At 56.2% G+C, this 27,656-nt stretch overlaps 2 protein-coding genes across 2 annotated transcripts; both read left to right on the top strand.

Moving 5' to 3' along the window:
* Window positions 1-11,679: 11,679 nt before the first annotated feature.
* Window positions 11,680-14,749, top strand: LOC102958020 (cone-rod homeobox protein). Its single transcript, XM_042970027.1, has 3 exons — window positions 11,680-11,779; window positions 12,691-12,842; window positions 14,020-14,749. The coding sequence occupies exons 1-3, from the start codon at window positions 11,680-11,682 to the stop codon at window positions 14,665-14,667; spliced, it is 900 nt and encodes a 299-aa protein (XP_042825961.1). The 3' UTR covers window positions 14,668-14,749.
* Window positions 14,750-25,404: 10,655 nt separating this feature from the next.
* On the top strand, window positions 25,405-27,165 carry LOC122234267 (retina and anterior neural fold homeobox protein 2-like). Its single transcript, XM_042970071.1, has 3 exons — window positions 25,405-25,429; window positions 25,991-26,157; window positions 26,680-27,165. Exons 1-3 carry the CDS (start codon window positions 25,405-25,407, stop codon window positions 27,163-27,165), a joined length of 678 nt encoding a protein of 225 aa, XP_042826005.1.
* Window positions 27,166-27,656: the final 491 nt, after the last annotated feature.

The raw sequence follows: 27,656 nt of genomic DNA, 5'->3' as shown, positions 1-27,656 counted from the left end.
GTGGAGAGGGCTGTTGGCCAGGAGATCGATGTGAAAGAATCGACCATATGTACTACGTTTAATGTATGAAATTAAGTCAATGTATTAATTTAATTTACGACATTACTTAATTAAATTTAATATAGAATTAATGTAATTGATTTAATTAAATTTAATACGTAGCAATACATTAAATGTAATACGTTCTGTCTTTAAACAGAATGCGTTAGGGGCGCCTGGGTGGCTCAGTCGGTTAAGCATCCGACTTCGGCTCAGGTCATGATCTCGAGGTCCGTGAGTTCGAGCCCCGCGTCGGGCTCTGTGCTGACAGCTCGGAGCCTGGAGCCCGTTTCAGATTCTGTGTCTCCCTCTCTCTCTGACCCTCCCCCGTTCATGCTCTGTCTCTCCCTCTCTCAAAAATAAATAAATTTAAAAAAAAAATTAAAAAAAAATAAACAGAATGCGTTAAACAAGGTGATATACTGATGAGTTGATGTAAAAATGGCTGGAGGCTCGCAGAAAAGGAGGAGCGGGACCAAATTTGCTAATTTGGTGTTTGAGGTGTCTTCATAGGACATAACTACTCACAGAATCACAGCAAAGCAGGTCAATAGTCAATTCGGGGAGGGGGGGGGGCGCCTGGGTGGCTCAGTCGGTTAAGCGTCCGACTCTCGATCTCAGCTCAGGTCTTGATCTCACCGTCCTGAGTTCAAGCCCCGCGGTAGGCTCTGAGCTGGGCACGGAACCTACTTTAAAAAAAAAAAAAAAAGGTCAACTTCCAAATCTGAGCTTTACAGGAAGGGGCTCTGATAAGGGCTGCAGTCTAATCTGGTGGGGGAGGCGTTCCAAAAATTCCCAGCAAAGTGCCAGGTACGTGGGTAGAACTGAACCTTAATGCTGGTTCCCTCACCAGACAGCCGTCGGCCTCCTGATGTCCCACCCTGCCCTATTCAGAAGGTTCCAGAAAGAATGTGGTTCGTTAGTTCCTGGTGTCACGGGGAAGGATTTTCATCAGATGCTAAAAGCTACCGGCTCTTCTGCCCCGGAAACCCTTCCTTAGTCTAACCGCTGTCCGACCTGCTGTCTGTGAAGGAAGCTGAGGACAGCCAACATCCGTCCCATAAAAATACGCATGCCAAGAACGAACGGTTCTGGAGGAGAAAATAGCCTTCCTACGGACAGGAGAGACCTGAGAAGCGATAGGTTCTATGGTGGCCACAGAGGTGAGAGCCAAAGGTGGAAAAACACTTTCCAGGCCTGGGGAGCAAGACGTCTCAGCTTCCAGGTGCCCTCCCTGCCGCCTCGGTGTCCCCCTCTCCCTGCCCCTGTCCCCTCCTGGGATCTCAGCGCGTGAGGTGAGAGGTCTCAGACCTCCTCGTGGGGTTTCAGGTAAGCAGAAGGAGTTTTTATTCTATCTTGACAGTCTGTCCACTCCCCTCCCCTCCCCTAGAGCCTGTCACGTGTCTCCCCCCCCCCCCCCAAATCTGATCTAATTCCCTCTCTGCTCTGCTGAGGCTGGCCTGGCCTAAGAGGATTGGAGCATTTGCTAAATGGAACCAGGACAGGGTCAGAGAAGCAGCTGTGGGGAGACCCCCCCCCCAGAGGCCAGGACGGCCACAGGGGGACAGCAGAGGAGATAAGGAGGCAGAGGAGCAGAGAAGGGGTGAGGGGAACAGAGCTAGCACCGGCCGGCTGTTTAGGAAACTACATTACAAGGGTTAAAAGGGTGCCCACATTGTCCATGTAGAAAATTTATCATGAGCATATATCCTGGTTTCCTTTCCGCCCTCCCTGCTCTGTCCCTTTGGAAGTGACAGGGGGTTCTGGAGACCGGGAAAAGGGGGTATAGGTGTGGAGGTCTGGGGGCATCCGACCAGGGCCCTCAGAGATGACTTGGAATGTTCCAGAAGGGTCTGACCTGTTAGGAATCTATGCAGAGCCCTGAGGGTCTGCCCACGACGTGAGGCATCCGGCAGCTTTGGAGTGCCCACGTAGGGCATTTCACGTAGAATTTTAAATACATTTTAAGTAACTGTATAAGTATTTAAAAATATTTTGAATTGTTTTTTAATTAAAAAAAATATTTACTTATTTTTGAGGGGGGGAGGGGCAGAGAGAGGGGGACAGAGGATCCGAAGCAGGCTCCGTGCTGTCAGCACAGAGCCCGATGTGGGGCCCCACTCGCGAACCGTGAGATCACGATCTGAGCTGAAGTTGGGCGCTCAACCAACCGAGCCACCCAGGCGCCCGCTTCTACCTGGGAGGTTTATTGCCCATCACTTTAAGTCTTTGCTTATCCGCCAATCAGGTCACCATGTCAGTCAATGAGACCTGGGGCTCGAACTCATGAACCGTGAAATCATGACCTGAGCTGAGGTGGGACGCTTAACCGACTGAGCCCCGCCCCCCCCGGGGGGGCCCCACTGCCTGGCTTCCTTTGCTCAGTGTTAAGAGTTGTGAGATTCTTCTGTGTTTTGTGTGTGTTTTGTTTTGTGGGTCTCATTATGCATCGCTTTTTAGTTTGCGGAAAGGCCGCTCAAAGGGTGGCCCGGGGACCTCTGGGGGGGGGTCACCTGATCGAAAGTATTTTCATAATAACGCCAAGGGAGAATCAGCCCCTTTCATTCATTCTCTGGCCGGCCCACAGGGGGCTTCTCCAGAAGCTACAAGATGTGAGGCACCCGAAGAACAGTCTTAACGAACACAGAGGCCGCGGTGGGGACCCGGCTGTCTTCTAGTTGGTCCAACGTTAAGGGGATTTGCAAGACCATACCCAGAGCTGCTCCTCTCGTGAACTTTTCTCGTTTCGGAAAATATGCTTATGTTTCCACTTCAAAATACATCGTTTTAGGGCACCTGGGTGGCTCAGTCGGTTGAGCATCCGACTTCGGCTCAGGTCATGATCTCGCGGTCCGTGAGTTCGTGCCCCGCGTCGGGCTCTGTGCTGACAGCTCGGAGCCTGGAGCCTGTTTCAGATTCTGTGTCTCCCTCTCTCTGACCCTCCCCCGTTCATGCTCTGTCTCTCTCTGTCTCAAAAATAAATAAAAATATTAAAAAAAAATTTAAACCCGGACTCGTGTGGTTTGACATCAGTCCTGGCAAGACGCCGCCAGCTCAGCTGGGTTCACCCTCACTTTGCATCCCTGGTGGCTCCCCTGTCCAGTGGGGGGCGAGGAGTTGGGGTGGATGTCACCTTGCCCGACGTGAGACTCGGAGAAAACCTGGCTTTGTGGGGACAGTTAGGTCCTGAACCGGTGAATTCGGCAATAATGCGATCCCTGAAGCATCGTGCATATCCCCGAACACTGTGGGCCACTCCAAAGTCTGACCTCCCTGATTCCTGCTGAAATCACAGGCCCGTGGCCCTGTCGGCGAAACCACACCCCACCTCTGCCCTGTGTGTGTGGATCCACCTGTCTCTGCCCCTCTGCCACTCACTCGGCCCTCCATCCTTCCCTTTACTGAGCACTCACCGTGTGCTGGGACTGTTCCAGGCACCGAGAATACAGCTGAGAACCAGGCAGACAAGGTCCCAGGCCTCCCCGGGGCTCAGGTCCTGTGAGGGGCAGAGGAGAAATAAGACGGGAGTAAGAGTTTTGCGGAAAATAAAGCAGGCGTGAGTGTGCTAGGGAGCTATGGGGGTGCAGGGGGAGAGGCCCCCGCACTCTAACCCACTCCCTCCTGTGGCAACCGTGGGCCTGGGGCGGTCCTTTGTTCATCTCTCTTGGCCATTCAATCATGAACCAGTGAATGTCGGTTTCCTCTTTATAGCTCTTCCCTTTCTCTCTCTCTGTCTCCCAGCGTTTGATCTCCCCCAGTGTCTGTCACCCCCAGCTGCCCCAGGACCCTGTCTCCTCTGGGCTCCTTCCCTGTGCTTGGCTAGTTTGGGGACAGGAAGAGGCCGGAGGGACAGAAGGGGACTGAGTGGTGAGGGACCAGATCACACAGAGCTGGGCACAGGGTGGATTATTCTTCCAGTTGTGGCCCCAGTTAAGGCTTTGGTCTTCCGTATCCAGAGAGGAGGCTCTGGCACCTGCTAGAGGGGGGCGGGGCTGCGGGAAGGGCGGGGCTTCCGCAGTCTCGGGAGGGGCTCCAGGTCGGCTAGGTGGTAAGGAAAGGTTATACTGGGGATAGTGATCTCTCTCTCGCTCTCTCTCTCTTTTTCAATTTTTTAAAATATTTATTTTTGAGAGAGAGAGCACGAGAGAGAGAGAGAGATTGAGCAAAGGAGGGGCAGAGAGTGAGAGAGACACAGACTCTGAAGCCGGCTCCAGGCTCCGAGCTGTCAGTACAGAGCCCGATGTGGGGCTCGAACTCACGGACTGTGAGATCATGATGTGAGTTGAAGCCGGACACTTAACCAACTGAGCCACCCAGGTGCCCCAAGAATTGACATGTCTTAACAATATGGAGTCCCTCAACCCACGGTATATTTCACTATTGACTTGGGTCTCCTTTAAAGTTTATTCATTTATTTTGAGAGAGAGAGCAGCATGAACAGGGGAGGGGCAGAGAGAGAGGAAGAGAGAATCCCAAGCAGGCTCTGCCCTGTCAGCACAGAGCCCGAAGCGGGGCTCGAACTCATGAACCGTGAGATGGTGACCTGAGCCCAAGTCAGATGCTCCACTAACTGAGCCACCCAGGTGCCCCGACTCGGGTTTCCTTTACCTTCTCCCAGCACTGCTTTGTTGTTTGTAGCGGGACAATTGTCTGAAGGAGGAGATGACCGGATTTAGGGACGGTCTCGGACGTGGGACGTGAGGAAAAAGGGAGCGGTCAAGGCTAAATGTCAGGCTCTCCTCCTGAGTCACTGGGCGTAGATGACAAAGAAAACCCCTTGCCCCAGGGGATCCATCTGGGCAGAAGAAGGGCCTAGATTTGGACTGAACTGACCCTAGGGCCATGAGCCTGACCTTCTGAGACTCACCTCTCCACGCCCTCCCACCCCAGGGGACTCTGGGCCTGACAGCAGATGGGTGCACGGTCCAGGGAGGCAGAGATGTAGAGAGGCCGACACTCTTCTCTGCAAGCCTGTAAGGACCCTCTCTCCCTCTCCCTGCTCCTGCGGGCCAGGACCTTCCGGTATAGCACTGGATTCTCCCATCAGTAGCCTCCTGACTGGTCCCTGAGGGTCAGACAGCCCCTCCCTCTCTCTTCAAGCTAATGAGACCTGTCCTGATTCCCCAGCCAGGCTGCTGGCCTTAATCTCCCGCGGCAGGGGGTTTGCGGTGGGGGGGGGGGGCGGGGAGAAAGAAAGAGCCCCTTATGGTGAGACACAATGACCCAGCCACAAGGCAGGATTACCGCCATCTCCCCCACGATCATGTGTGCCTGTCGGGTGTGTGGTGACGAACAGACCCAGGGAGGGAGACAGAGGCAAGGACGATCCGAAGTGCAGAATGAGAGAGGTACCAACCAAGATAGGGCGAAGGCAGAAACGCAGGGGAAACCAGGAGAAAGCCAGCAGGGAGCAGAGGACCCTGGGGGAGAAAAGAGAGAAACGGGAACAGTGGGACTTAGGAGGCTCGGATAAAGGAACACAGTGGGGCTGGGGGGGTGGGGCTGGGGTTGCAGGGACAGGTGAACAGACCAGGGACACAGGGACGCAAGGATGGAGAAGGAGGTTGGGGGCGCACAGGCAACGTGGCCGGAGTGGCCTAGCCTGAGAGCGGTAGAGGCTGAGGCACACGGACAGAAATGGGGAAACGGAGGCAGAAAGCGTGAATGACGCGGCCGTACAGGTTTCAGCTGGTCGGCAGACAGAGTGTGGGGGAGAAGGGCAGAAAGCCCCGCACCCCTTTATGTGTCGAGTGATCTCTCAGCAACACCTGGCCTTTCTCTTTTTCCTCTTTGATGGGACACCAAAGCTGCAAGGACACCAGCTAGACCTAAGGAAGAACTTCCCTGAGGAGTGGCGGGGCGATGGCGGCCGGGGGCGGAGGGGGGGGGGTGGTTCCTGGTCACAGGCAGGAGCTGGGGCCTCCCGTCCCCATCAGCCCTAATTGCCAAGATGTCGTGGGGAGGGGAAGGGGATTAGGCAGGCGGGTGCCCCTCCCCCTCCCAGCCAATGTCACCTCCTGGCGCCCAGTCAAGTCCCCCACCCGGGGCCAGGATTACCCTCCGAGATCCAGGCCACCGCAAATGACATCACTCCCAGCCGGAGCTTAAAATCTCCCCATGTGAGGGGACCTGTTTCCTTCAGGCTTTGCCATCTGACAACTCCCGCCCAGGTCCCGGGCCACCGGGAGAGCCCCGTCCCTGTTTCTGAAGGTGCGTGCAGGAGTGGCAGAGGGGAGAGGGGACGGAGGGAAGGGGAGCGGGGGGGGGGGGCGGGGAGGGGACAGGGGGCAGAAGTTGGGTTTGTTTTCTCCCCACCTGGGTTCTCAGCACCCGGTACAGGCGTGTGTGATGTGCGCTGCAGGGACCTACCGGGAACAGAGGTTCAGTCCCGGTGTTCGGAGGTGCGGGGCGGGCCGTGAGCGCAGCAGGAGGAACGAAGGGTGGACCGCGCGTGGGGGGGTGGGGTGGGGCTCAGAGTGGCCTGTTGGTGACGTGTCCGTGTCCGGGGCTGGGGGCTTCTCGCTCCTGGTCCAAGGCAACTTCCTAGCCCGTCATCTTGTTGTGTTTTCTTCGAAACGTGCACTGCCTGAAACTCTCTTCGTTGGTGCGTTTATTCACGGACAGCCCACCCCGCTGCCCCCTTGGCTTCTCCCAGTGCCCGGGCGTGTGGCTGGGGTGCCTGGTTCTCCCTCGAGTGGAGGTTGAATGACAAAAATAAAATGCAAGAGCCACATGCCGACAGCAGGAGGGAGGAAGTGTAGACTCTGGGATGGCCCCATGGGGCCAGGAATGCCGGGATTCTCGGGATTCTCGGATCCCATGCTGGTGGAGTGATTACTAAGGTAGGGGCCTCCCTGCCCTAGAGACTCCTGCTTGTCCAACCTTGGTCATGAGCATGCACAGTTCAGCTCCTGTCGGACAGGGTGGCCGAGCGAAAGGTGGCGGAGATCCAGCAAGGGAGGACCTGGAACGTGGCTGAGCTCGGGGAGTCTTGCCGGGGGCGGATGTGGGGCCACCTGAGTCTGGGCTTGAAGCCTCGCTGTGTGGCGTTGGGCCATTCACGTGACCTCTCTGGTCCTCTGTTTCCCCGTCTGCTATGCGGACGCAAGGATGGGGCGCCATGATGATGCAGTCAGATGAGCCATGGGGAGCCCGTGTCACAGGCTTGGAGACCCAGGAGAGGGAGATGGCCTCATCCTGCTTTGGGGGATCTGGGGTAGATTTGGGGGGTCAAGAGCAGGGGACTCTACTCCTCCCTGAGCCTCGGTTTCCTCCTCTGTGAAGTGAGGATCATATGAGGACCTACCTTGTGGGAAGTTTCCACAAGCTTATTGTTCCCCGAGATCTCAGTCCAGAGGCCCTCAGTGAAATGTCTGAGCTGTTTTGGGATCCCCGCTGGAAGTCCTCATGGCTGTCAAGAGGGGTGGGCACTTTCCTCTGCACCTCTCAGGCTCAGTTTCCCCACCTGTAGAATTATAGGGATTCTCTCCTTGACTACCCGCAAGGTGGGTGTGAGCCTTACCTGCTCCAGATGGGACCCTGGACCCTGTGGCCGCTGAACATCAGAGGCCCCGGGTGCCAGCCTCGGGTCCCACAGGTTGGTCCCCGGGGCAGGGAGAAGGGTCCCCCTCAGCCCATCTTTGGGATCATGAGGCACCATTGCCTTGAAATTCACCAGGCAGGAGGGTGATAGGAGCGCTGTCCGGTTTCTCGAAAATTCTCAGCCAAAGGTAGTAGATGTTGTGGTTATTGCTGTCTGTGCTCCTGGGAAAGAAGCTCACCCGAAAAGCCTGTGCAGAGCGAGGACGTCCTGAGGTCGTGAGGCCCCTCGTTTCGTTGCCAAACACAGAGAGAAACGTCAGTGGGTGTCGATATTATTCCCGTTATTATTCTTTGCTGCCATCTTGAACACAAGGCCTGTACTTGTTGGTTATCTGAGCGGCGGGCAAACCCTCAGTCCTGGGGGTCATTGTCACCATCAGCTCCTTGGTCTGGGGCGAGCACCTTCCTCACCCCAGGCTCGGATTTCCCCGTCTGGAGGCTGGATCAGCCCCGTGCGAGAAGGCTGGGCTTTCCTGGAAGGCCAACCTCTGAGCCTGGTTAAGCGGGGGGCACTGAGTCGGTGGGGAGGACAGTGACCTTGGATGCTCTCCTTCCGGCCCTGCACGTGGTCCCTGGCGGGGCGGTTCTTACAAGCCTCCCCGTTTCCAGGCTCTCTGGAACCTCTGGTGTAGCATCATCGCCCCGTGGGAGGACAGAGACAAGGGACAGAGGGAGCCCCGGGCCGGGTGCTGGGAGGACAGCCTTCGGGAACCTCCGCCCCCCCGGGCTGGAACCCCGAGTTCCCGCTGGCGGCCTGCGCATGACCCTGGGCCAGGAACCATGCCCGAGCCTCAAGATGTTCCCGTCTGTGAAATGGGGGCATAACAGTAATGCAGCGCCTGCCTCCCAGGGTTGTGCTGAGGACGTAAGGCTCGTGTGCACTGAGTTCTCCACAGCTGTGTAACGAGTTACACTAACACTCGGCGGCTGAAAACAACACGCATTTACGGTCTCATACAGTCTTTGGGGGACAGGAATCCGGGGGGCCCCCACTGGATGATTCTGGCTCAGGACGCTCACGCTGATGTAGTCAGGGGTCGACCAGAAGGCTGAGTCATCTGCAGGCTCGTCCGAGGCTTTGGCCCTGACCTTTCCCCCGGGGGGGGGGGGGGGGCTCGGTCCCGTCGCTTCCCCCAGAGCGGCAGCAGCCTTAGAGGCCACCCTGTCATTTCTGCGGTGCCCTTAGTGGCTGTGGGGACAACCCAAGGGGAGCGAATGCCAGGGTGAAGGTTACTGGGCGGGGAGGAGGGGGGGGGTCTGATTCTTCCGATGTAAAGTGGTTTCTGCTTTTGTTGAAACTGTCAGCCCCGAGCTTCCCCACCACCTTCCTGTCGGGTCCCACACCACCCGGTTCACTCTCCACCAGGACGGGCTCTGCTCCAGTCATCCTGGCCCCTTGTTTCTCCTCCAACCAGGCAAAAACGATTTCAGCCTCCCGGCTTTGCAACCTCTGTTCCCTCTGCCTGGAGGCCCCTTCCCAAGTTGACTGAGCCTTCGCTTTTCAGCGCCAGGGTCACCCCCTCTTTTAAGTTTTTTTTTTTTAATGTTTATTTATTTATTTTGAGAGAGAGTGAGCCAGCGAGGGAAGGGGAGAGAGAGAGAGAATCCCAAGCGCAGTGCAGAGCCCGATGCGGGGCTCGAACCCATGAACCGTGAGATCGTGACCTGAGCTGAAATCCAGGGTCGGCCGCTTAACTGACTGAGCCACCCAGACGCCCCTCTGGGGTCATCTCCTTGCAGAGAGGTCTTCCCTGACCATCTAGATGAGAGGCCTCACCCTCACCCCAGATCCCGCCACCACCCCATTACCTCGTTTCATTTTCCCAGAAGTTCCGTCCCGCGAGAACAGAGATGTGTGCCTTATTTCTTGCTGTATCCTTAGCTCCCACAGCGTGGTGGGGTCTCAAAAATATTTCCTGGATGGGCTGGCTGTAGGGTCCCAATTTATGGAAATAGAACACGGTCCCCCAAGTGGGGGACAAGAAGGACAGAGGGGAAGGAGCTCAAGCAAATGCCTTCTGGTGTGTTTGTTTTTTTAATTATTTTTTTAATGTTTGTTTATTTTTGAGAGAGAGAGAGCGTGAGCGAGGGAGGGGCAGAGAGAGAGGGAGAGAGAGAGAGAGAGAGAGAGAGAGAGAATCTGAAGCAGGCTCCGTGCTGACAGCACAGAGCCCAGTGCGGGGCTCGAGCTCATGAACCATGAGATCACGACCTGAGCTGAGATCAGGAGCCGGATGCTTAACCGAGGGAGGCACCCAGGAGCCCCAAGGATTTAAAAAAATTTTTTTTTTTAATGTTTGTTTATTATTGAGAGACAGAGAAACAGCATGAGCAGAGGAGGGGCAGAGAGAGAGGGAGACACAGAATCCGCAGGCTGCAGGCTCTGAGCTGTCGGCACAGAGCCGGTCGCGGGGCTCGAACTCGCGAACCGCGAGATCATGTCCTGAGCCGAAGCCGGACACTCAACCGACGGAGCCGCCCAGGCGCCCCTGAGAGGTTCTATTCAACACCCCAGGACGGGGCGCCTGGGCGGCTGTCAGCTGCGCGTGGGACTCTTGATCGCCGCTCAGGTCCTGATCCCAGGGTTGTGGGGTCGAGCCCCCCGAATCGGGCTCCGCGGGGAGGGTGGAACCTGCTTCAGGTGCTCTCTCTCCCCGCCTGCCCCTCCCCTGCTTGCACTCTCTCTGTCTCAAAAAAAGAAAGAAATCCCAGCGTCCAGTCTCTGCACACATGTCCCCGCAAATGACAGCGAGGGCCCAGAGCTGCGACCTACCAGGTACCGACTGTAACAGGTGCTAGTTTAAGGGGCTGACAGACATCATGCATTTACCCTCACAACCACCTAAAGACTTAAAGGCTCTTTTCATTCCCATTTTCCCATGAGGGGGACTGAGGCACCCCGAAGGCTGTGGCCCCCGGGGCAGGGGTGGGGTGGGAGGTTGGGGAGAGGGAAGATGGCATATCGCTTTGGTAGATGCTTCTGGTTTGTTCCACTGCCCGGACACGGTGCGGAGCCTGCTCCTCCACACCCAGGCCGCCACTGGGGTCACTAAGCCCACCAGACATGGGGCACCTGGGGGGGCTCAGCCGGTTAAGCGTCCGACTTCAGCTCAGGTCGCGATCTCGCGGTTCGTGAGTTCGAGCCCCACGTCGTGCTCTGTGCGGACAGCTCGGAGCCTGGAGCCTGTTTCAGATTCTGTGTCTCCCTCTCTCTCTGTCCGCCCCCCGCACGCCCCCCCATACTCTGTGTCTCAAAAAATAAATAAACGTCTAAAAAAAAATTTTTTTTTTTTTTAAAGTAAGCCTATCAGACAGGTCGCATGTGGTCTTGGAGGGAAGATCATCCCTCCCTGTCGTTTTCATGCCACCCTCCCGTCCTGCCATATCTGGGACTGTTCCAGGTTTTGTGGGGAAAGGCCTGCGTCTCTAGAATGCTTTCTGTCCCCGAGCAGGCCGGGACAGCGGGTCACCCTGCGGTCGTCTGTGATTCTGTGCGAGGCTGCACATCTTTTCTGGGCTCATAGCAAGAACAGCTGCGGGAGGGGAGCGGCAGGCAGGGCCTCAGTGAAGCTTTGCCCACTTTAAGCGGAGGGCCGTTGTACAGGTGTGGAAACTGAGGCCCGGAGAGATAAGTGCCCAAGGTCGCACACCTAAAGAGAGCCTGAGGCAGAACTTGGACGTGGGCCTGCCTGTCACCACGCGGTCACGGGGGAATGTTTTTAAATTAAAAAAAAAATTTGTGATGTTTATTTATTTTTGAGAGACAGAGCGCGAGCGGGGGAGGGGCAGAGAGAGAGAGAGAGAGGGAGACACAGATTCCGAAGCAGGTTCCGGGCTCCGAGCCGTCAGCCCAGAGCCGGACGCGGGGCTGGAACTCACGGACCGCAAGATCGTGACCTGAGTCGAAGTCTGACGCTTCACCGACTGAGCCACTCAGGCGCCCCCCCCGCTTTTTAACTGGGGGGGGGGGGGGAGTGTCTGAACACCCCGTCTCCTCTTGCAGGCCCGCAGACCTGGGCCGCAGTGTCCCCGAAGATCATGATGGCGTATATGAACCCGGGGCCCCACTACTCGGTCAATGCCTTGGCCCTGAGTGGTCCCAGTGTGGATCTGATGCACCAAGCAGTGTCGTACCCAAGTGAGTACGGTCCTTCTCCTGGCCAGCCCAGCTCTCGGTGGTCCCTGGGGTCCTTCATCCTCAGGGAGAAGAAGATGGGGGACTTCCCGGGGCGACCTCAGAGCCACGCATCAGCTGTCTGTGGTCATTTGCAAGCGCCAGACTTCGGGGCATCGGAGCGCGTTGGACGGTCATGGCATTTTCGGATGTGGCGCCCTCTAGCCCAACCTGGCAGTTTTATACACTCGCAAGTGGTGGAATGTTTTCCCTGAACGTGTCTCAGCGCATCGGAAATTTTGTTGTTTTATTTTATTATTATTAAATGTATTTATTAAATTTTATTATTTATTATTATTAAATTTTTATTAAATTTTATATTTAATTTTATTATTTTTTAATTATTTTATTATTTTTATTATTAAAAATTTTTAACATTGATTTATTTTTGAGAGAGAGAGAGAGAGAGAGAGACACGCAGTGTGAGCAGGGGAGGGGCAGAGAGAGAGCGAGGGAGACCCGGAATCCGGAGCGGGCTCCAGGCTCCGAGCCGTCAGCTCAGAGCCCGACGCCGGGGCTCGAACCCACAGACCGTGAGACCATGACCTGAGCTGGAGTCGGACGCTTCACGGACTGAGCCACCCGGGCGCCCCAAGTGCATGAGAAATGTTAGAAAGGGGGATACACCTCCTTCCAGGGCTACAGCCAGTTGTTGGGGTGAGGCAGGAGCCCCGAGATAACAGGCAAAGAGGAGCCCCATTTCCCGGGGGGACGGAGTGAGGTCTACAAGGTCAGGGAATGGGCGCGCCCTTCTTTGGGCCAGACGAGCACCCGGAAAGGGCTTCTTGGCAACCTCAGGGCCTCCCACAGGCGGACGAAGAGAACGGGGGGGGCCCAGGTCACCTGACGGCCCCGCTGCCCCGTCTCGGCCGTAGGCGCCCCCAGAAAGCAGCGGCGGGAGCGGACCACCTTCACCCGGAGCCAGCTGGAGGAGCTGGAGGCCCTGTTTGCCAAGACTCAGTACCCGGATGTGTATGCTCGCGAGGAGGTGGCTCTGAAGATCAACCTGCCGGAGTCCAGGGTTCAGGTGGGATGTTCTGGCCGCCCCCCTCCCCCACCCCGAGCCCCAGCCCCTCCTGGGACCCAAGCGTGAAGGGAGAAGGGGGAGTCGGGGAGTCAAAGTCATAACGAGCCCTCATAACCCCTCTCCCCCATTTTTCTTACCCTTCCCTCCACCCTCCTTGCTGCTGCTTCCCCCAGCACTCCTGCCATGCACACTCTGGCCACAGGCCCTTTGCACCTGCTGTTCCCTCTACCTGGACGTTTTTTGTTTTTGTTTTTTAATGTTTATTTATTTTTGAGAAAGCGCGAGCCAGGGAGGGGTGGAGAGAGAGGGGGACAGAGGCTCCGAAGCAGGCTCCGCGCTGACAGCAGAGAGCCCGATGGGGGGCTCAAACTCACGAAGCGCGAGATGATGATCTGAGCTGAAGCTGGACCCAGGCGCCCCCCCCCCCAACCTGGGAGGTTTCTTCCCCATCACTTTAAGTCTCTGCTTATCAACCAATCAGGTCACCACGTCCGTCAGTGAGACCTAGACGGACTCTCGCATTTCAGGTTGCAATGTTTAGGGGCGCCTGGGTGGCTCACTTGGTTAAGCGTCCGGCTTCGGTTCAGGTCATGATGTCACAGTGTGTGAGTTCGAGCCCCGCGTCGGGCTCGGTGCTGACAGCTCGGAGCCTGGAGCCCGCTTCGGATCCTGTGTCTCCCTCTCTCGCTCTGCCCCTCCCCCTCACTCACACTCTGTCTCTCTGTCTCCTAAAAATAAATAAACATTAAAAAAAAAAAAAGTAAAGTCGCAATGTCCCTCGCCCTCCCCACGCTACTGTCCCCTCCTCCCGCTCAGTTGGTTCTTCCCTAGTGTCTATCACCTTCTAGAAGGTTCTAGAATGCCATGCAATGTACTTACCTACTGTTTATCTATCATCTGTCACTCTCAACAAGAATGTCAGCTCCACGGACGTGTCCCCAGAGTTCACGCATGTTTGTGATGGAATGGACGGATGGATAAGTGTGTATGTGTGTGTTTGTACGATCGTGTGTGTGTGTGTGTGTGTGTGTGTGTGTGTGTATGATTGGATGGACGGACAGACGGGCGGTCGGATGGATGGATAGAGTGTCCCGGCAACCGACTGCCGGACGGGGGGGTTGGGACTCTCCGGGGCTCCCCCCCACTCGCCCACCCCTTCTCCCCACCCCCCCCCCAGGTTTGGTTCAAGAACCGCAGGGCCAAATGCCGCCAGCAGCGCCAGCAGCAGAAGCAGCAGCCGCAGCCCCCTGGGGCACAAACCAAGGCTCGTCCGGCCAAGCGGAAGGCAGGCATGTCGCCAAGATCCTCCTCGGACGTCTGTCCAGATCCCCTGGGCATCTCAGACTCCTACAGCCCCCCTCTACCCGGCCCCTCGGTCTCCCCCACCTCGGCCGTGGCCACGGTGTCCATCTGGAGTCCCGCCTCCGAGTCCCCTCTGTCCGAGGCCCAGCGGGCGGGGCTGGTGGCGGCCGGGCCCCCTCTGACCTCCGCGCCCTACGCCATGACCTACACCCCCGCCTCTGCTTTCTGCTCTTCCCCCTCGGCCTACGGGTCTCCGAGCTCCTATTTCAGTGGCCTGGATCCCTATCTGTCCCCCATGGTGCCCCAGCTGGGGGGCCCGGCCCTCAGCCCCCTCTCCGGGCCCTCCGTGGGCCCCTCCCTGGCCCAGTCCCCCACCTCCCTGTCAGGCCAGAGCTACGGTCCCTACAGCCCCGTGGACAGCTTGGAATTCAGGGACCCCACAGGCACCTGGAAATTCACCTACAACCCCACGGACCCCCTGGACTACAAGGATCAGAGTGCCTGGAAGTTTCAGATCTTGTAGAAGCCAGCTCTGTCTCCGCGCCTCGTCTGAACCGGCCCCGGGAGGGTGTCCCTGGGGAAGCAGGGCGGAGGTTGGGGCCTCTCTGGCTTCGTGCGCAGGGCTCACTCGCCACGGCCCACCCCCTCCTCCCGGGAGGGTCTCCTCGCTCTCCGGGGGCAGGGGTGGGGGCGAGGGGCACACTTCAGTAGGTCTTAGCAACCCTCAACCCAGCCCCGGCTCGCGTGGATTCTAGCTGCCTTTGGAAACCACGAGCCCCAGACTCCAGAAATTCTCTTGGTGAGAATTTCGCCCCGAGACGAAATTCAAACGCGCTCGCTCGGCGGTTGATTTGGCAAGGGGGGCGGGGGAGGGGGGGACGGGTACTGGTGAGGTCAGAATCAAGAGGCCTGCGACCACCCAGGGAGGGAGGCTCAGTTCTGTACCTTCTGTGTGGGACACTTCCTTAGCATATGGCTAGAGATCCTTCTAGAAAATCCAAAGACAGACTTTAAGAAGCCCCACCATGGAAGCTTAGGCCAGTTGTATGGTTAAATTAAAAACATCCATTTGGCAGATTTCACAAACCTTGGGTTTACCTGGTAGGTTTAGGGGGCTGTTTGATCTATCGATCTATTTTTTTTCTTGTTAGTTTCTTAACTAATGATGACTGTGTCATCGTTCACACAGTCTTTCGGACATTGAGAATGGGCATATTTGGTGGGAGAATGGAAGGCAAGTCGCCTGTTTCCTGTCTCCTTTTAACCCTTTTGTTTTAGGATTTTTAAATTTTATTTTAGAGAGAGAGAGAGAGAGAGAGAGCGAGCAGGGGAGGGGCAGACGGAAGGGGAGAGAGAGAGAGAATCCCAAGCCGGCTCCTTGTTCCCCGCGGGGCTCGATCCCATCACCCTGGGATCGTGACCTGAGCCGAAACCAAGAGTCGGATGCTCCGCTGACTGGGTCGCCCAGGCGCCCCTGTGTCAGGATTTTCTAAAGGTGACTTTCACCCAAACATCGGAGGAGTTTTGGTATTGCATGGGGTGTCCTAACTATAGCTGTGGGTGTTTCAGGAAGAAAGAGCAGGTGGCGGGCTTCCCGTCTGTTAAACGTGGGGGTGGAAGGGGGAGAAACGGATTAGGAGGAAGTCCCACGCTTCAGATACACAGTCCCTCTCTTAGAGTCTGTTTTGGGCGGGCCCGGACGAGAGAGCCTGGCCCGAGGAAGTTTTCCTGGGGCAGCGCTGCATTTCTTCCCGACCCACAGCGTCCGAGAGCAGCACTGGGAGAATTCTGAGAAGGAGTCAGGCGTTTTGACACTCTTGGGAGTTTGGAGCGTTGGCCTTGCTTCCTCAGTCCGAATTTCCCTTTCGTTTTTTTCGGCCGGGGTGATCGGCAGCCACGAGCCTTTCACCGGTGGGTTCCACGAGGCACAGGGTGGGAGGAAGTAGGAAGGGCGGAGAATCTCTGAGGTGACTCGCCGGCCGGTTTCCGTGGTATGAGTCCTCCCACTACGGCTGATTTCAAGGCGCCAGTCTGGGCTCGCGGACCCAGAGCGGGACGCATGCCATCTGGGCTCACGAGCCGGTAGGAGCTGGCCCCAGGCCCCTGGTGCAGGAAGGGGTGTCAGGAGGCGGGCACGGTGTGCAGAGAGGCTGGGGGCGGGGGGCTCAGATGAGTTTTCTTGGTCCAGGCCAGGACAGGTGCACACAGTCTAGACCCCCGAGACCCCTGCACACTGGGGTCACTAGAGGCCACAAAGCTGGATTACTCAGCACACCATGTGAACGTCTCTCAGGGGCCTGGGCCACGCTGGCCTCTGGGCCATTAGACCCCCAGGACTGGCTCAGAGTCCAGCCTGGGGCACAAAGGATACACAGAGGGGTAGGGGCTGGGGGCCACAGACACAGGCTAACTGGGGCTGAGAGGTCAGGAGGCCCCCTCATTCTGTATCCCTTTTTCCACTCACTGGAACTCCAGTCCCCTTCCCGAAAAGCCACTCACGGAGCGACAACAATTAAAATGTTGACTCTCGCTTGAAGTCTGGGTGATTTTTTAAAAAATTTCTGTGAAGGGGCAGGCGGCGTGGGGGTGGGGCGGGGCGGTGGAGACAGGGGTTGCCCTGTCCTTTCCCTCTCTCCCCGACCTGTATCTCTGGGGTCATGGATCTGTCCACGTGCTCTCTCAGTCTGGTCGCCGACTTTTCCTCGGTTTCTCCCTAAAGCCAATTAAGCAGGGATGTGGACTCCAGACGGCTAGCTTCTCCCACCTGCTGTGACCTCCCTGGGCACCAACCCCCCCCAATCCCCCTCTGCGAGGGAGGGGGGATGGCCACGCTTGCTGCCTTGGTGGCCCGTGTAAAGATTCAAGCCCTCCCTATCAGCCACCTTCAGGTCCCCCCCCCCCGCCATGTCACTGTCATCTCTGCTTTTCTTTTTCTTTTCTTTTTTGTCCCCAGCTTTCTGTCTCTCCAACTGTAAAGCACCACTGTCTGCCCCTGTTCTCAATCCCTGAGTCCCAGGTTAGGATGTGTGTGTTGTGGGTCCCTGGGGAGGGGACCCAGGGGTGGTGGGGACAGACAGACTTGCCGTCCAAGCCGGGGTCAGCCACTTCTGGTCACGTGACCCTGGGCATTTCTCCCCGCCTCAGTTTCCCCGCCTGTAACACTGAGAAGACCTACCTCGAGAGAATGAGACGAGATCATTATACCAAGTACCTGGTGAGCGTCCAATAAACATTTATTTTTCTGCTAAAATATCCAGCACATGAAACTGACCATTATTGTCATCTTAAAAGCGTGCAGTTCGGTGGTTTTAAGTACATTCACAGAAGAGGCCGTGTAGACACAAGAGGCCACATATTGTACGATTCCGTTTATTTGTTTGTTCGTTTATTTATTTATAATGTTTATTTTTAGGAGAGACAGAGCATGAGTGGGAGAGGGGCAGAGAGAGAGGGAGACACAGATTCCGAAGCGGGCTCCAGGCTCTGAGCGGTCAGCATAGAGCCCGGCAATGCGGGGCTTGAACTCACCAACCTCGAGATCATGACCTGAGCCGAAGTCAGACGCTTAACCCACTGAGCCACCCAGGCGCCCCGGGGGAATATTCTACGTCTTGATAAGAGTAGTGGTTCCATGACTCTATATGATCGTCCAAATGCCTCAAACCGTACTGTTAAAATGAGCCAATTTTATACCATATAAACGATACGTCGATAAATTGGAAGGAAAAAGGAAAAACCCACTGAGCACACACTATGTGCCAGACCCTGGAGAAAGCCAGTCCAAACTCTTTTAATTCTCAGAGATGATCCACCCGAGAGGTGCTGTTCGTATCCGACGGTGCTGTGACCATCCCCCTTTCACAGATGAGAAAATTGAGGCAGTGGGAGGTCAGGCGACCTGCCTAGGATCTCACAAATACGAAGAGGTAGGGCTGGGATTTATATTCATCTTGCTGGACCCTCTGGGACCCCCTGGCTTTTCTCCCCTCCCCTCCAACTGTGGTCCTCCCTCATCCTTCCTTCCTCCGTCCCCTCAGGTGTGTGTCTGCCTCTTCTCACCCCCACGTGTCTGTGTCCTCTCCCCCCCACCCCCCACCCCGGCCCTCCTGGTCTCCGGGCCCCTCCCTGGTTGTCTCCTCTGTCCCTGAACCGGACTAATTTAGCAAATGCTCCAATCTTCTTATGATGGTCCAGCCTCAGCAGAATGGCTGGGAATTAGCAGGGATTAGGTTCAGACACATGACCCCCCCCCCCATCCCTGGGGGAGGTGGAGGCGGGGCGGAGCGCTCCTCGAAGACAAATGAGTTCTAACTACGGGACGACTTCCTCCATGGCAAATCTCGCCTAGGACATGTGGTACTAATGAGATCACAACCAAACTCTCCAGTGGGCGCTTACCATGTGCCAGGAACTGTTAGACACTTTCCTTGTATTTCTCCCTCCCTGAATCTTCATTCCAGCCTCATGCGGTGGGCGCCATCCCCCAGCTCCCCTATTTTATGGATGAGGATGGGTTAAGGAGCCTTCCCAAGGCAAACAGGATCCAGTCCCAGCCTTCCCGGCGCTTCTCAGGGCAAATATGGAACAGAGGCTGGGAGGGGGGAATGGAATGGCTGGCCACACAGCGTGCAAGCATGACTTCTGCTAGGTGATTTCAGGGATGGTGCTTTCAGCCCCTCAGAGTATGGAGGAGATGGGGGGGGGCATCCAGAGGAGGTGAACATGGAGAGTCAAGTGCACTCAGAAAAGGAGGAATAGAAAGGACAGCGGAGGAGGGGATTAGGTAGGAAAAGAGAAGCCAAGACAGATGCTAGGAAGGGACTTTGTGCAACTTGTGCTTCCTTCCTTAAGAAGGAGGTAGAATCCTCCAGTGAAGTCTATGGGGCTGGAGTTTTTGGGTAGGAAGGTTAACTATGCGCTTAGTTTATTCAACAGATATATCATTGTTCCTATTTTAAGATTTCTTCTTGGGTCAGCCTCAGAAAGTTGTATTTCTCAAGGAATCCGTCCATTCTTTTTTTTTTTTTTTAAGTTTTTATTTATTTATTTATTTATTTATTTATTTTGAGAGAGGGTGCACACAACCGGAGAAGGGACAGAGAGAGAGGGCGAAAGAGGGTCCCAAACAGGCTCCACACTGCCAGCGCAGAGCCCGACGTGGGACCCGAACTCACGAACCGCGAGAGCATGACCTGAGTGGAAATCAAGAGTCGGATGCTGAACTGACCAGGCGCCCCCCCCAAATTGGTCCATTCTTCTCTACGTTGTCAAACGTGTTGGCATACATTTGTTCGTGATCTTCTAATTTCCACTGGATTTGTCCGTAGCATTAAAGGATATATCAGGCCCAGATAGGAAGAAAGCCTAAAGCCAACCATCTGTAATGTCATCTCAAGAAGTTAAAAATGAGCAAAGAAATAGTAAAGATGAGAGCAGAAATTAATAAAATAAAAAAATACACAATAAAAAAAAGACATGAGCTGTTTTGCTAAAGGCTATGGAAATCAGTACAAAAATACTCCCAAAGATACCAAGAATGAACATGGGGCGTTATGAAGAGTCCTACATTAAGATATCAATGATCGGGGTGCCTGGGTGGCTCAGTCGGTTAAGCGTCCGACTTCAGCTCAGGTCATGATCTCATGGTTCATGAGTTCGAGCCCCACGTCGGGCTCCGTGCTGACAGCTCAGAGTCTGGAGCCTGCTTTGGATTCTCTGTCTCCCTCTCTCTCTCTGCCCCTACCTCTGCTCATGCTCTCTTTCTCTCTCAAAAATAAATAAATGTTAAAAAAGAAAGATATCAATGATCATGAAAGGATATTATGAACAACCGTGTGCCCAGAAATTCGAAAATTCAGATAATAAACTCCTAGCAAAATACAACTTACCAAAGCAAGCATGCACAAAAATGTAAAATCCAAATAGTCCTATTAAAGAATAATCCAGGGGTGCCCCCACTGGCTCAGTTGGTAGAGTGTATGACTCTTGGTATTGGGGTGGTGAGTTCGAGCCCCACATTGGGTGTAGACTTTACTTAAAAGTAAGTGAATAAAAAATAAAACACAAGGGGGCGCCTGGGTGGCTCAGTCGGTTGAGCGTCCGACTTCGGCTCAGGTCATCATCTCATGGTCCGTGAGTTCGAGCCCCGCGTCGGGCTCTGTGCTGACAGCTCAGAGCCTGGAGCTGCTTCGGATTCTGTGTCTCCCTCTCTCTCTGCCCCTCCCCTGCTCATGCTCTGTCTCTCTCTGTCTCAAAAATAAATAAACATTTTTTAAAAATTAAAAAAAAATTTTTTTTTTAATTTTTGTGTTTTTAAAACACAAGTACATTATTTATATATAAAAAAGAAGAGCAATCCATAATTAAAATTTTTCACACAAAGAACACACCATCCCCATTTGGCTTTGCCAAGGAATTGCACATAACAGTTAAGAAAGAAATTAGGGTCACCTGGGTTGCAGTCGGTTAAGCATCTGACTCTTGATCTCAGCTCAGGACTTGATCTCAGGGCTGTTGTTTCAAACTCTACATTGGGCTCTGATGGGCATGAAGTATCTAACAAAATCTGTGCATGATGGCTACACAGAAAACTATACAATATAACATCAACCAAAAGGACTGAAATAGACCATCATGAATGGGCAAGGCGCTCAACTTCATCGGCCATCAGGAAAATAAAAAATGAAGCCACAGTGATCTTTGTCTACCAACCCATTGGCGTGGTAAAAATTAAAAGACGGACAATGCTAAGTTTGGGGGAGGATATGGACGAAACGGAAATATAAACTGGTAAAATCACTTTGGAAATCGATCAAGCACAATCCACTGGCGCTGAGCTCAGGAAGTTCCATGGCTGTATGGCTCAGAAATCCCACCCCTAGGAAGACACCAAAAGAAATGCACACGCCTGTGTGTCGCAAGACACGCACAAGAATCTTCACAGTGTCAGTGTAATAACACCAAACTGGAACCAAACCAAATGCACACGGACGAGAGGATGGATAAACCAACCGTGTCATACCATGCAATGGAAAACCGCACAGACATCAGAATGCAGACAGACCATGGTCACAGGCAATAGGGCGGGGCGGGGGAGGGGGGCTCTTGCAGACAATGATGAGCGACAGAAGGCAAATGCAAAAGAGGACATATTCTGTGATTCTATGCCTGTCAAGTTTAAAACCAGGCAAAACTAACCTGTAGGATCAGAAGACAAGATGGTGATTGTCTTTGCTTGGTGGAGCATAGGGGAGCTCGGAGATTGCTGGGAATATTCTGTTTCTCTCTGGGCAGCGGATGTAGGGGTGTTCTCTGTGATAACTTGTTGCATTTTTCTCAATGTTATATTCAGTGAAACGTTCCCTTTGATTTTTTTTTAATGTTTCCCCTTAAAGAAGCTAAGGTCTGGGACCAAGGCCAGGGGTAGGGGCCCAGGTTGAGGAGGGAGGCATTCACCTACAGAGGTGGTCCCTGATTTGTCCCGATTCAGACCAGCTAAATCAGCATCATCTGGGAACTCGTCAGAAAGGCAAATTTGGGGTCCCACCCCCAGAACCCATTGAATCAGAAACTAGTCGGGAAGGGGGAGGCTTGGTAGTCTGGGTTTCAATAAACCCTTTAGGGGATTCTGATGCTGCATAGAATTTGAAAATCTCTGAGGGGAGGTGCTAGGGAGGGAGGCTGGTTCTTCAGGCAATTATAGTGTTTGATCTGTGTCACCTGCAGGGTGGAGACCTCGCAGACAACCAGTGGCTTTGCCCTGGGGACAAATCTGTAGGGACAGGAGTGGGATCTCCCAGGTTCTTTCCTGAGCAGATGTCGGCAGCATTCAGCTCTCATGCACTTGTAGACAGACCCTGGGATAGTCCCATTGTACAGGTGGGGAACATCAAGGCTGCGGGGGGAGGAGGTCTTTGCTCAAGGTCAGGCAACCGATGATGGTAAGGACCTCCGGGGATTCCCAACTGCTCAGTCACAGCATTTGGCATGTTGACTTCAAGGGATTTGCTAAATGGGGGAACTAGACAGGAGCTCCCAACAGCCGGGAGCTGGCCAGGCGCTCACAACCAAGACTTGGAGCCCTCCGGTTGCCTAGAAGGTCAGTCTTTGTGTTGAAATGATCATGTCTCTGTAATCGTGTCTGATCGCTAAGAGAAACACGCACATGGTCCAAACCGCCAAAGAGACGATGTTCCCCACGCAGACTAACACGGGTGACGTTATCCATACAAACGCTGACTCTAGCCTCTCCAACCTCCCCATCTTCTAGACGTGACAGCCAATCACAGAATGACCCCCGTCTCCTGACATCATCCAACCCGGAGCAAAGCCTCACTGACTTTTTTTTTTTTTAATTTTAACATTTATTTATTTTTGGGAGAGAGACAGAGAGAGACAGAGACGAGCAGGGGAGGGGCAGAGAGAGACACACAGAGAATCCGAAGCAGGCTCCAGGCTCCGAGCCGTCAGCACAGAGCCCGACGCGGGGTTCGAATCCACGAACGGTGAGATCATGACCTGAGCCCACGTCGGACAAGTCAGTGGTACAAGTCAGTGGTGTTAACTCCATTCACGATTTGTGCAATTATGACCACTATCCATCTCTGGGGATTTTTCTATCATCCCAAACCAAAACTCTGTCCCCATTAAGCACTGACTCCCCATTCCCTACTCTTGCCAGCCCCTGGAATCTGCTTTCTGTCTCCAGGCCTATGGGGATATGCTTATATGGGTACAAGTATGTGCTTGAGTCCCTGACTTCAATTCTTTTGTGCATAAACATCACTTTTCTTGGAACCTTCCCCCAGATCATCTCATACAAGCCCTCGTCCTATGTAGGTCCTCTCAAACATCCTCTTACTGAGATACCCCAGGGTTTCCATGGTGTGTGTCCCCACTCCCTGCAATGGGATGCTAAACCCACATTAGCTCAACTCCTGGTGTCCTGATGGTCCTCAGCTGAGGGACATTGACTGCTATCATCAAGTCTGTTTCCAAAACCAGCCTACACCCCAAAAGCATGAGAAGGTCAGATTCTCTGTCCTCTTGTTACCGGACAGAGGACCCGTTCCAGACTCGGGTTCCGCTGCTTGCTGCTAGGAAGCCAGTACTCAACACACAAGTGTTGGTGGGAAAGGAAAAGGTTGCCTTACTGAGGAAGCCAGTGACCTGGAAAGATGGTGGGATAATATCTCAAAGACCACTTTCCTCCGTCCAGGGGGAGCTGGAGGGTTTAAAGGGGAAGGTGAGGGGCGCTTGGGTGGCTCAGTTGGTTAAGCGTCCAACTTCGGCTCAGGTCATGATCTCACAGCTTATGAGTTCGAGCCCCGCGTCGGGCTCTGTGCTGACAGCTCGGGGTCCGGAGCCTGCTTCGGATTCTGCGTCTACCTCTCTCTCTGCCCCTACCCCGCTTGCATTCGGTCTCTGTCTCTCTCAAAAATAAATAAACACTAAAAAAAAATTTAAAGGGGAAGGTGAGGAAAATGGTGCAGCAGAAGCCTGCGGTCGACAGCAAATCATTTGTCCATGCAAGGCTTCCCAATTCTTCCAATAATCTGTCAATAATCAAGGCTCTCAGGTGTCTGTGATGAAAGGCTAGTCCCGCAGCCCCAAACAAGCCCCATCCAGATACCTCCCTGCACCGGGAACCCATCACTGACGACACCAGGGCTAGCGGTGGCTGTTTTCCAGGGTATCTTCTGGAAAGTCTGGTCCGTGGTGCCTCAAGGTCAGCGGTCTGCAGGATCTCGAGGGGAGTAGGCTAGTTCTGCTACAAACTGTGGGGTGTAGGTAGTGAGCAAGAAGCTGGAAGCAAGTTAACCCTAATGACCAGTGTGAGGGGCCCCCAGGTGGCTCAGGTCATGATCTCACGGTTTGTGGGTTCGAGCCCCGCATCGGGTTCTCTGCCGTCAGTGCAGAACCTGTTTTGGATTCTCTGTTCCCCCTCTCTCTCTGCCCCTCCCTGACTTGTGCTCTCCCTCAAAAACAAATAAACATTAAAAAAAAAAGGAGAGGAAAAAGAAAGACCCACGTGAGCACTGTCACAACGCCACCAGTACACCCAGGCACGACCCCTCTTCTCGATCTGGGCCAATCTCATCAACAAAATGGTACATTTAATTTCTATTAAACATGAGAGAGAAGGCGGCCTCTGGGCACATCTTAAAGACCAAGGACATTGCTAGAGGATCCCTCGTTGACTGCAGAGCCCTCGGCTTGGTGACCCCTGTGTTCCCACCTGCCCAAGAAGGAGAAACAACGTCCAGTGAAGGCGGAATGTTGCCGGAAAGGAAGGAGCACGGAGGCGCACGGTGTGATGGCACCGTGAGATGCTCGGGCAGCTCAGGGGAGCGAGGTCAACCTTGAACAACGAGGTCCCTCTGCCACCTATGATTCGGTGCGCGATCGCCTATTTAACCTTCATCTAGCACTGATGATCATAAGAGGCCCCTCACTGCCCGGGAACTGAGGCTTGTAAGTTGCGTGCTTCCCGGACTCGAGTCCTGAGCAGGACCCCAGGCCAGCGAGGAGCTCAGCCTGAGGTCTAGATGTGGGTCTATGCAGCTGGGGGGGTGGGGGGGAGGGGGCTGGGCCCCTGTGACCCCAGCTCCTGAGTCCAGCACCTAAGGCAGCCCCAGCTCATGCATTCACAAAGACACGGGGGCAGCCATCCACCTGCTCCCCCATCGGCCTTCATCCCATAGGAAGGCCAGCACGGACCCCGAGCCATCACCGGGGCCACGTGTCTGAGCACCCGCCCCGTCCAGGACTTGGGGGGAGACTCGGAGAAGGGACCAGAGGGCGAGCGTGGTGTTGGGGGCCAGCGGGGAGGCTGCTGGACCGACCAGGCGGGAGAGGAGGGGGCTGGACAGGGAGGCGGGGGAGGGGCCCCCAGGACTGGGGGGAGGGGACGACGCCCGGGGCACTGGCTGGAGGGGCCCTTTCCTGGGCTGGGGACCCCCACAAGGGGCAACGCGGGGTTCCCTGGGCTAGAGCCCTCTGAGGGAGGGACCAAGACTCTCTGGCCACTGAGGCCCCAGCCCCCAGGCCCCAGCCCAGGGCCTGGGTATCCAGAAGCTGCTCAGTAAGGAAAGGATTACTCCATCCTGGGACTCCTCCGGGGGCGGGGCTGAGGGTGGGGAGAGAGGGAGAGTCCCAGGACCCTCAGGGTGTGTCTGGGTGGGCACGGCAGGTAGGTGGGATTTAAGGCCCCGGTGGGGTGGGCAGGGCCCCACACGCAGGCAGCGGACCAGCTGGCAGGATGCAGGAGCCAGGCTCCCCTGAGGGTGCGCCTGGGCCTGAGCCAGGGGCTGGGGCTGGGCTGTGGGGGCGGCCGCTGGGGCTGAGGCTGGGGAGGACTCTGGGCCTCCAGAGGAGGCCCCCCGTGTTGGGAAGGGCGTCCCGCACCGTGCTGTGGGGACTTCGTGGGGCCGGGACAGAGGGCCTGGTGCATGGCCGCCCCCTCTGAGGGTCAGGGTGGCTCTGGCCCTGGATGGGAGGGGCTGGGGGGCCAGGCGAGGTGGGAGCCCGCCTGCCTGGGGCAGCGGCCTGGCTGGGCCTGGGGAGCTCAGCCTGCCTGCCTTCTGCGGCCGTGGGTGCTGGAATCACAAGACAGCCGTTACTGTGCCCATTTCAAAGATGTGCCCGATGAGGCCCCGACGGGCACAGAGACTTGGGCTGGACCGTGAGAGCCAGGGCCCGACCCCAGGGCGTCGGGTCCAGCTGCCACCTCATGCACGGCCGTGCCTCCCACCTGCTCGTCGGGGCCTGGCCCGGCCAGGGGGAGGGTCTTTGGTGGGCGGGGGCCGTCTGTGGGGCTTGTCTGAGCCCGTTTCTCCTCGGGGCAGGCCCCCCCTCAGCCCGAACGCTCCCGAGGCCCCGGAAGAAGCGCACCGTGTACCTCAAGGAACAGCTTCAGGAGCTGGAGAAACACTTCTGGGCCAACCGGTACCCGAGCTACCAGGAACGCGTGGCCCTGGCAGCCAGGCTCAACCTGGACGAGCACCAAGTGCAGGTAGGACCCCGCCCCCCTCCGTCCCCACTGGCCACAGGGTCCACTAGGAAGGTGGCACTCCTCCGGCTGGACCACCTGCCGTCTGTCCGGGGCTACAGGGGAGAAGGCAAGCCAGAGGGTCCCAGGGCTCCCCTGGCTCACAGGGCTAGCAAGGGGCCCCCTGTGGGGACTCAGGGCCGGACCCCAGGCTCACCGCCACCCTGTGCTGCGTGAACCAGCCGGCATGAACCCGCCCAGACTGACGGCCCGCTGGGTGTCCGGGCACCAGAGCTCAGGGCCTCTGCGAAGGCGGGGGACCCTCTGGGGCAGGCCCCTTCCTGGCCCCCGGGCTCCCGGGTGTCCAAGCCCCGCCCCCACTGCCCCCTGCATCCTCGGGGGACCTTGAATTGGGCTCCGGGGGGCCCCTAGGGAGAGCTCTGCGGCTGCCGTGTCTCCTGAGCCGCCCCACACCTGGGACAGAGGCGGGGAGGTGCCCCTGCCTAGCCCGTTTACACCTCCGCCTTGTCCCCTCGGTCCCTCCAGGTGTGGTTCAAGAACCGCCGGGCCAAGCACTCCAGCCTGCAGGGACCGCCCAAAGGGCGAGGTCGGGGAGCCAGCGCGCCCGGGGGCCGCGGAGCCGGCGTCCCCCAATGTGTCCCTGCCCCTCCCCCCGTCCTTGTTCCCGCCCATGTCCCTGAGCACGCCCCGGTCGGGGTCCCTGTCCCTGCTGGCCCCGCGTTCCCTGGGGGCCCCGGCGCCTGTCACCCCGCTCCGCACAGTCCCCGGAGGATCCCCCCCGCGGCAGAGCCTGGCACCTGCAGCCGGAGCGCCGCCCCGCGGGCCGGGCAGGGCTCCCAGGGGTCCATCCAGGCTGCACCAACCCCGGCCCCGGCCCTGGCTCCCGCCCCCGCCCGGCTTCAGGGCTGCTCCGTCTCAGACATCTGGCCAGACGCCGGCTGCGTGCTAGCCCCCAATTTCACAGCGGTCGTCTCCCCCAAGACCGCTTGGAGGGATCCCCTTTCCCCTTGATGGCCCAGTCCCAGGAGGGAGAAGGCCCTGCAGAGGACAGAGACTCGGACTCTGCTACTGAATTTATAGGCGAATCTGTCTCCGAAAAGCCCTGCAGTTCCCACGGTGCCAGAGGGGACTAAGGTGTCGTAGGCTTGCGCGCCCATCGCGTCCACGTGGGTGCGGACCTGGCCGGCGGGGGTCGGGCTGCATGCACATCGGATCATCAGTCCTCCTGTCATCCCACCTGTGGAGGCGGCATCTTGTGGTCACTGTGTGGCCACCCAACATCGCGCGGCTCAGGTGTCCCCGCATTTAGGGCGCACGTGGGCGTTTCCGTGGGTTCCCAGGTCTGGCGTGGAACTCCTTGCTCCCAGCGTCTGTTTCGCGGATGCTCGGAGCGCTTCCTCTGCAGGCCTGGGGCAACCTCATTGGGAATTTAATCGAAATCGCATCAAATCCATAAATGGTTTGAGGACAAACCGACATCTTTCCAACAGGGGGCTTTCCAA

Source organism: Panthera tigris, chromosome E2, assembly GCF_018350195.1.
Source record: "Panthera tigris isolate Pti1 chromosome E2, P.tigris_Pti1_mat1.1, whole genome shotgun sequence".
Classification (NCBI taxonomy): Eukaryota; Metazoa; Chordata; class Mammalia; order Carnivora; family Felidae; genus Panthera; species Panthera tigris.
This window is presented reverse-complemented; position numbering and strand designations above follow the sequence as displayed.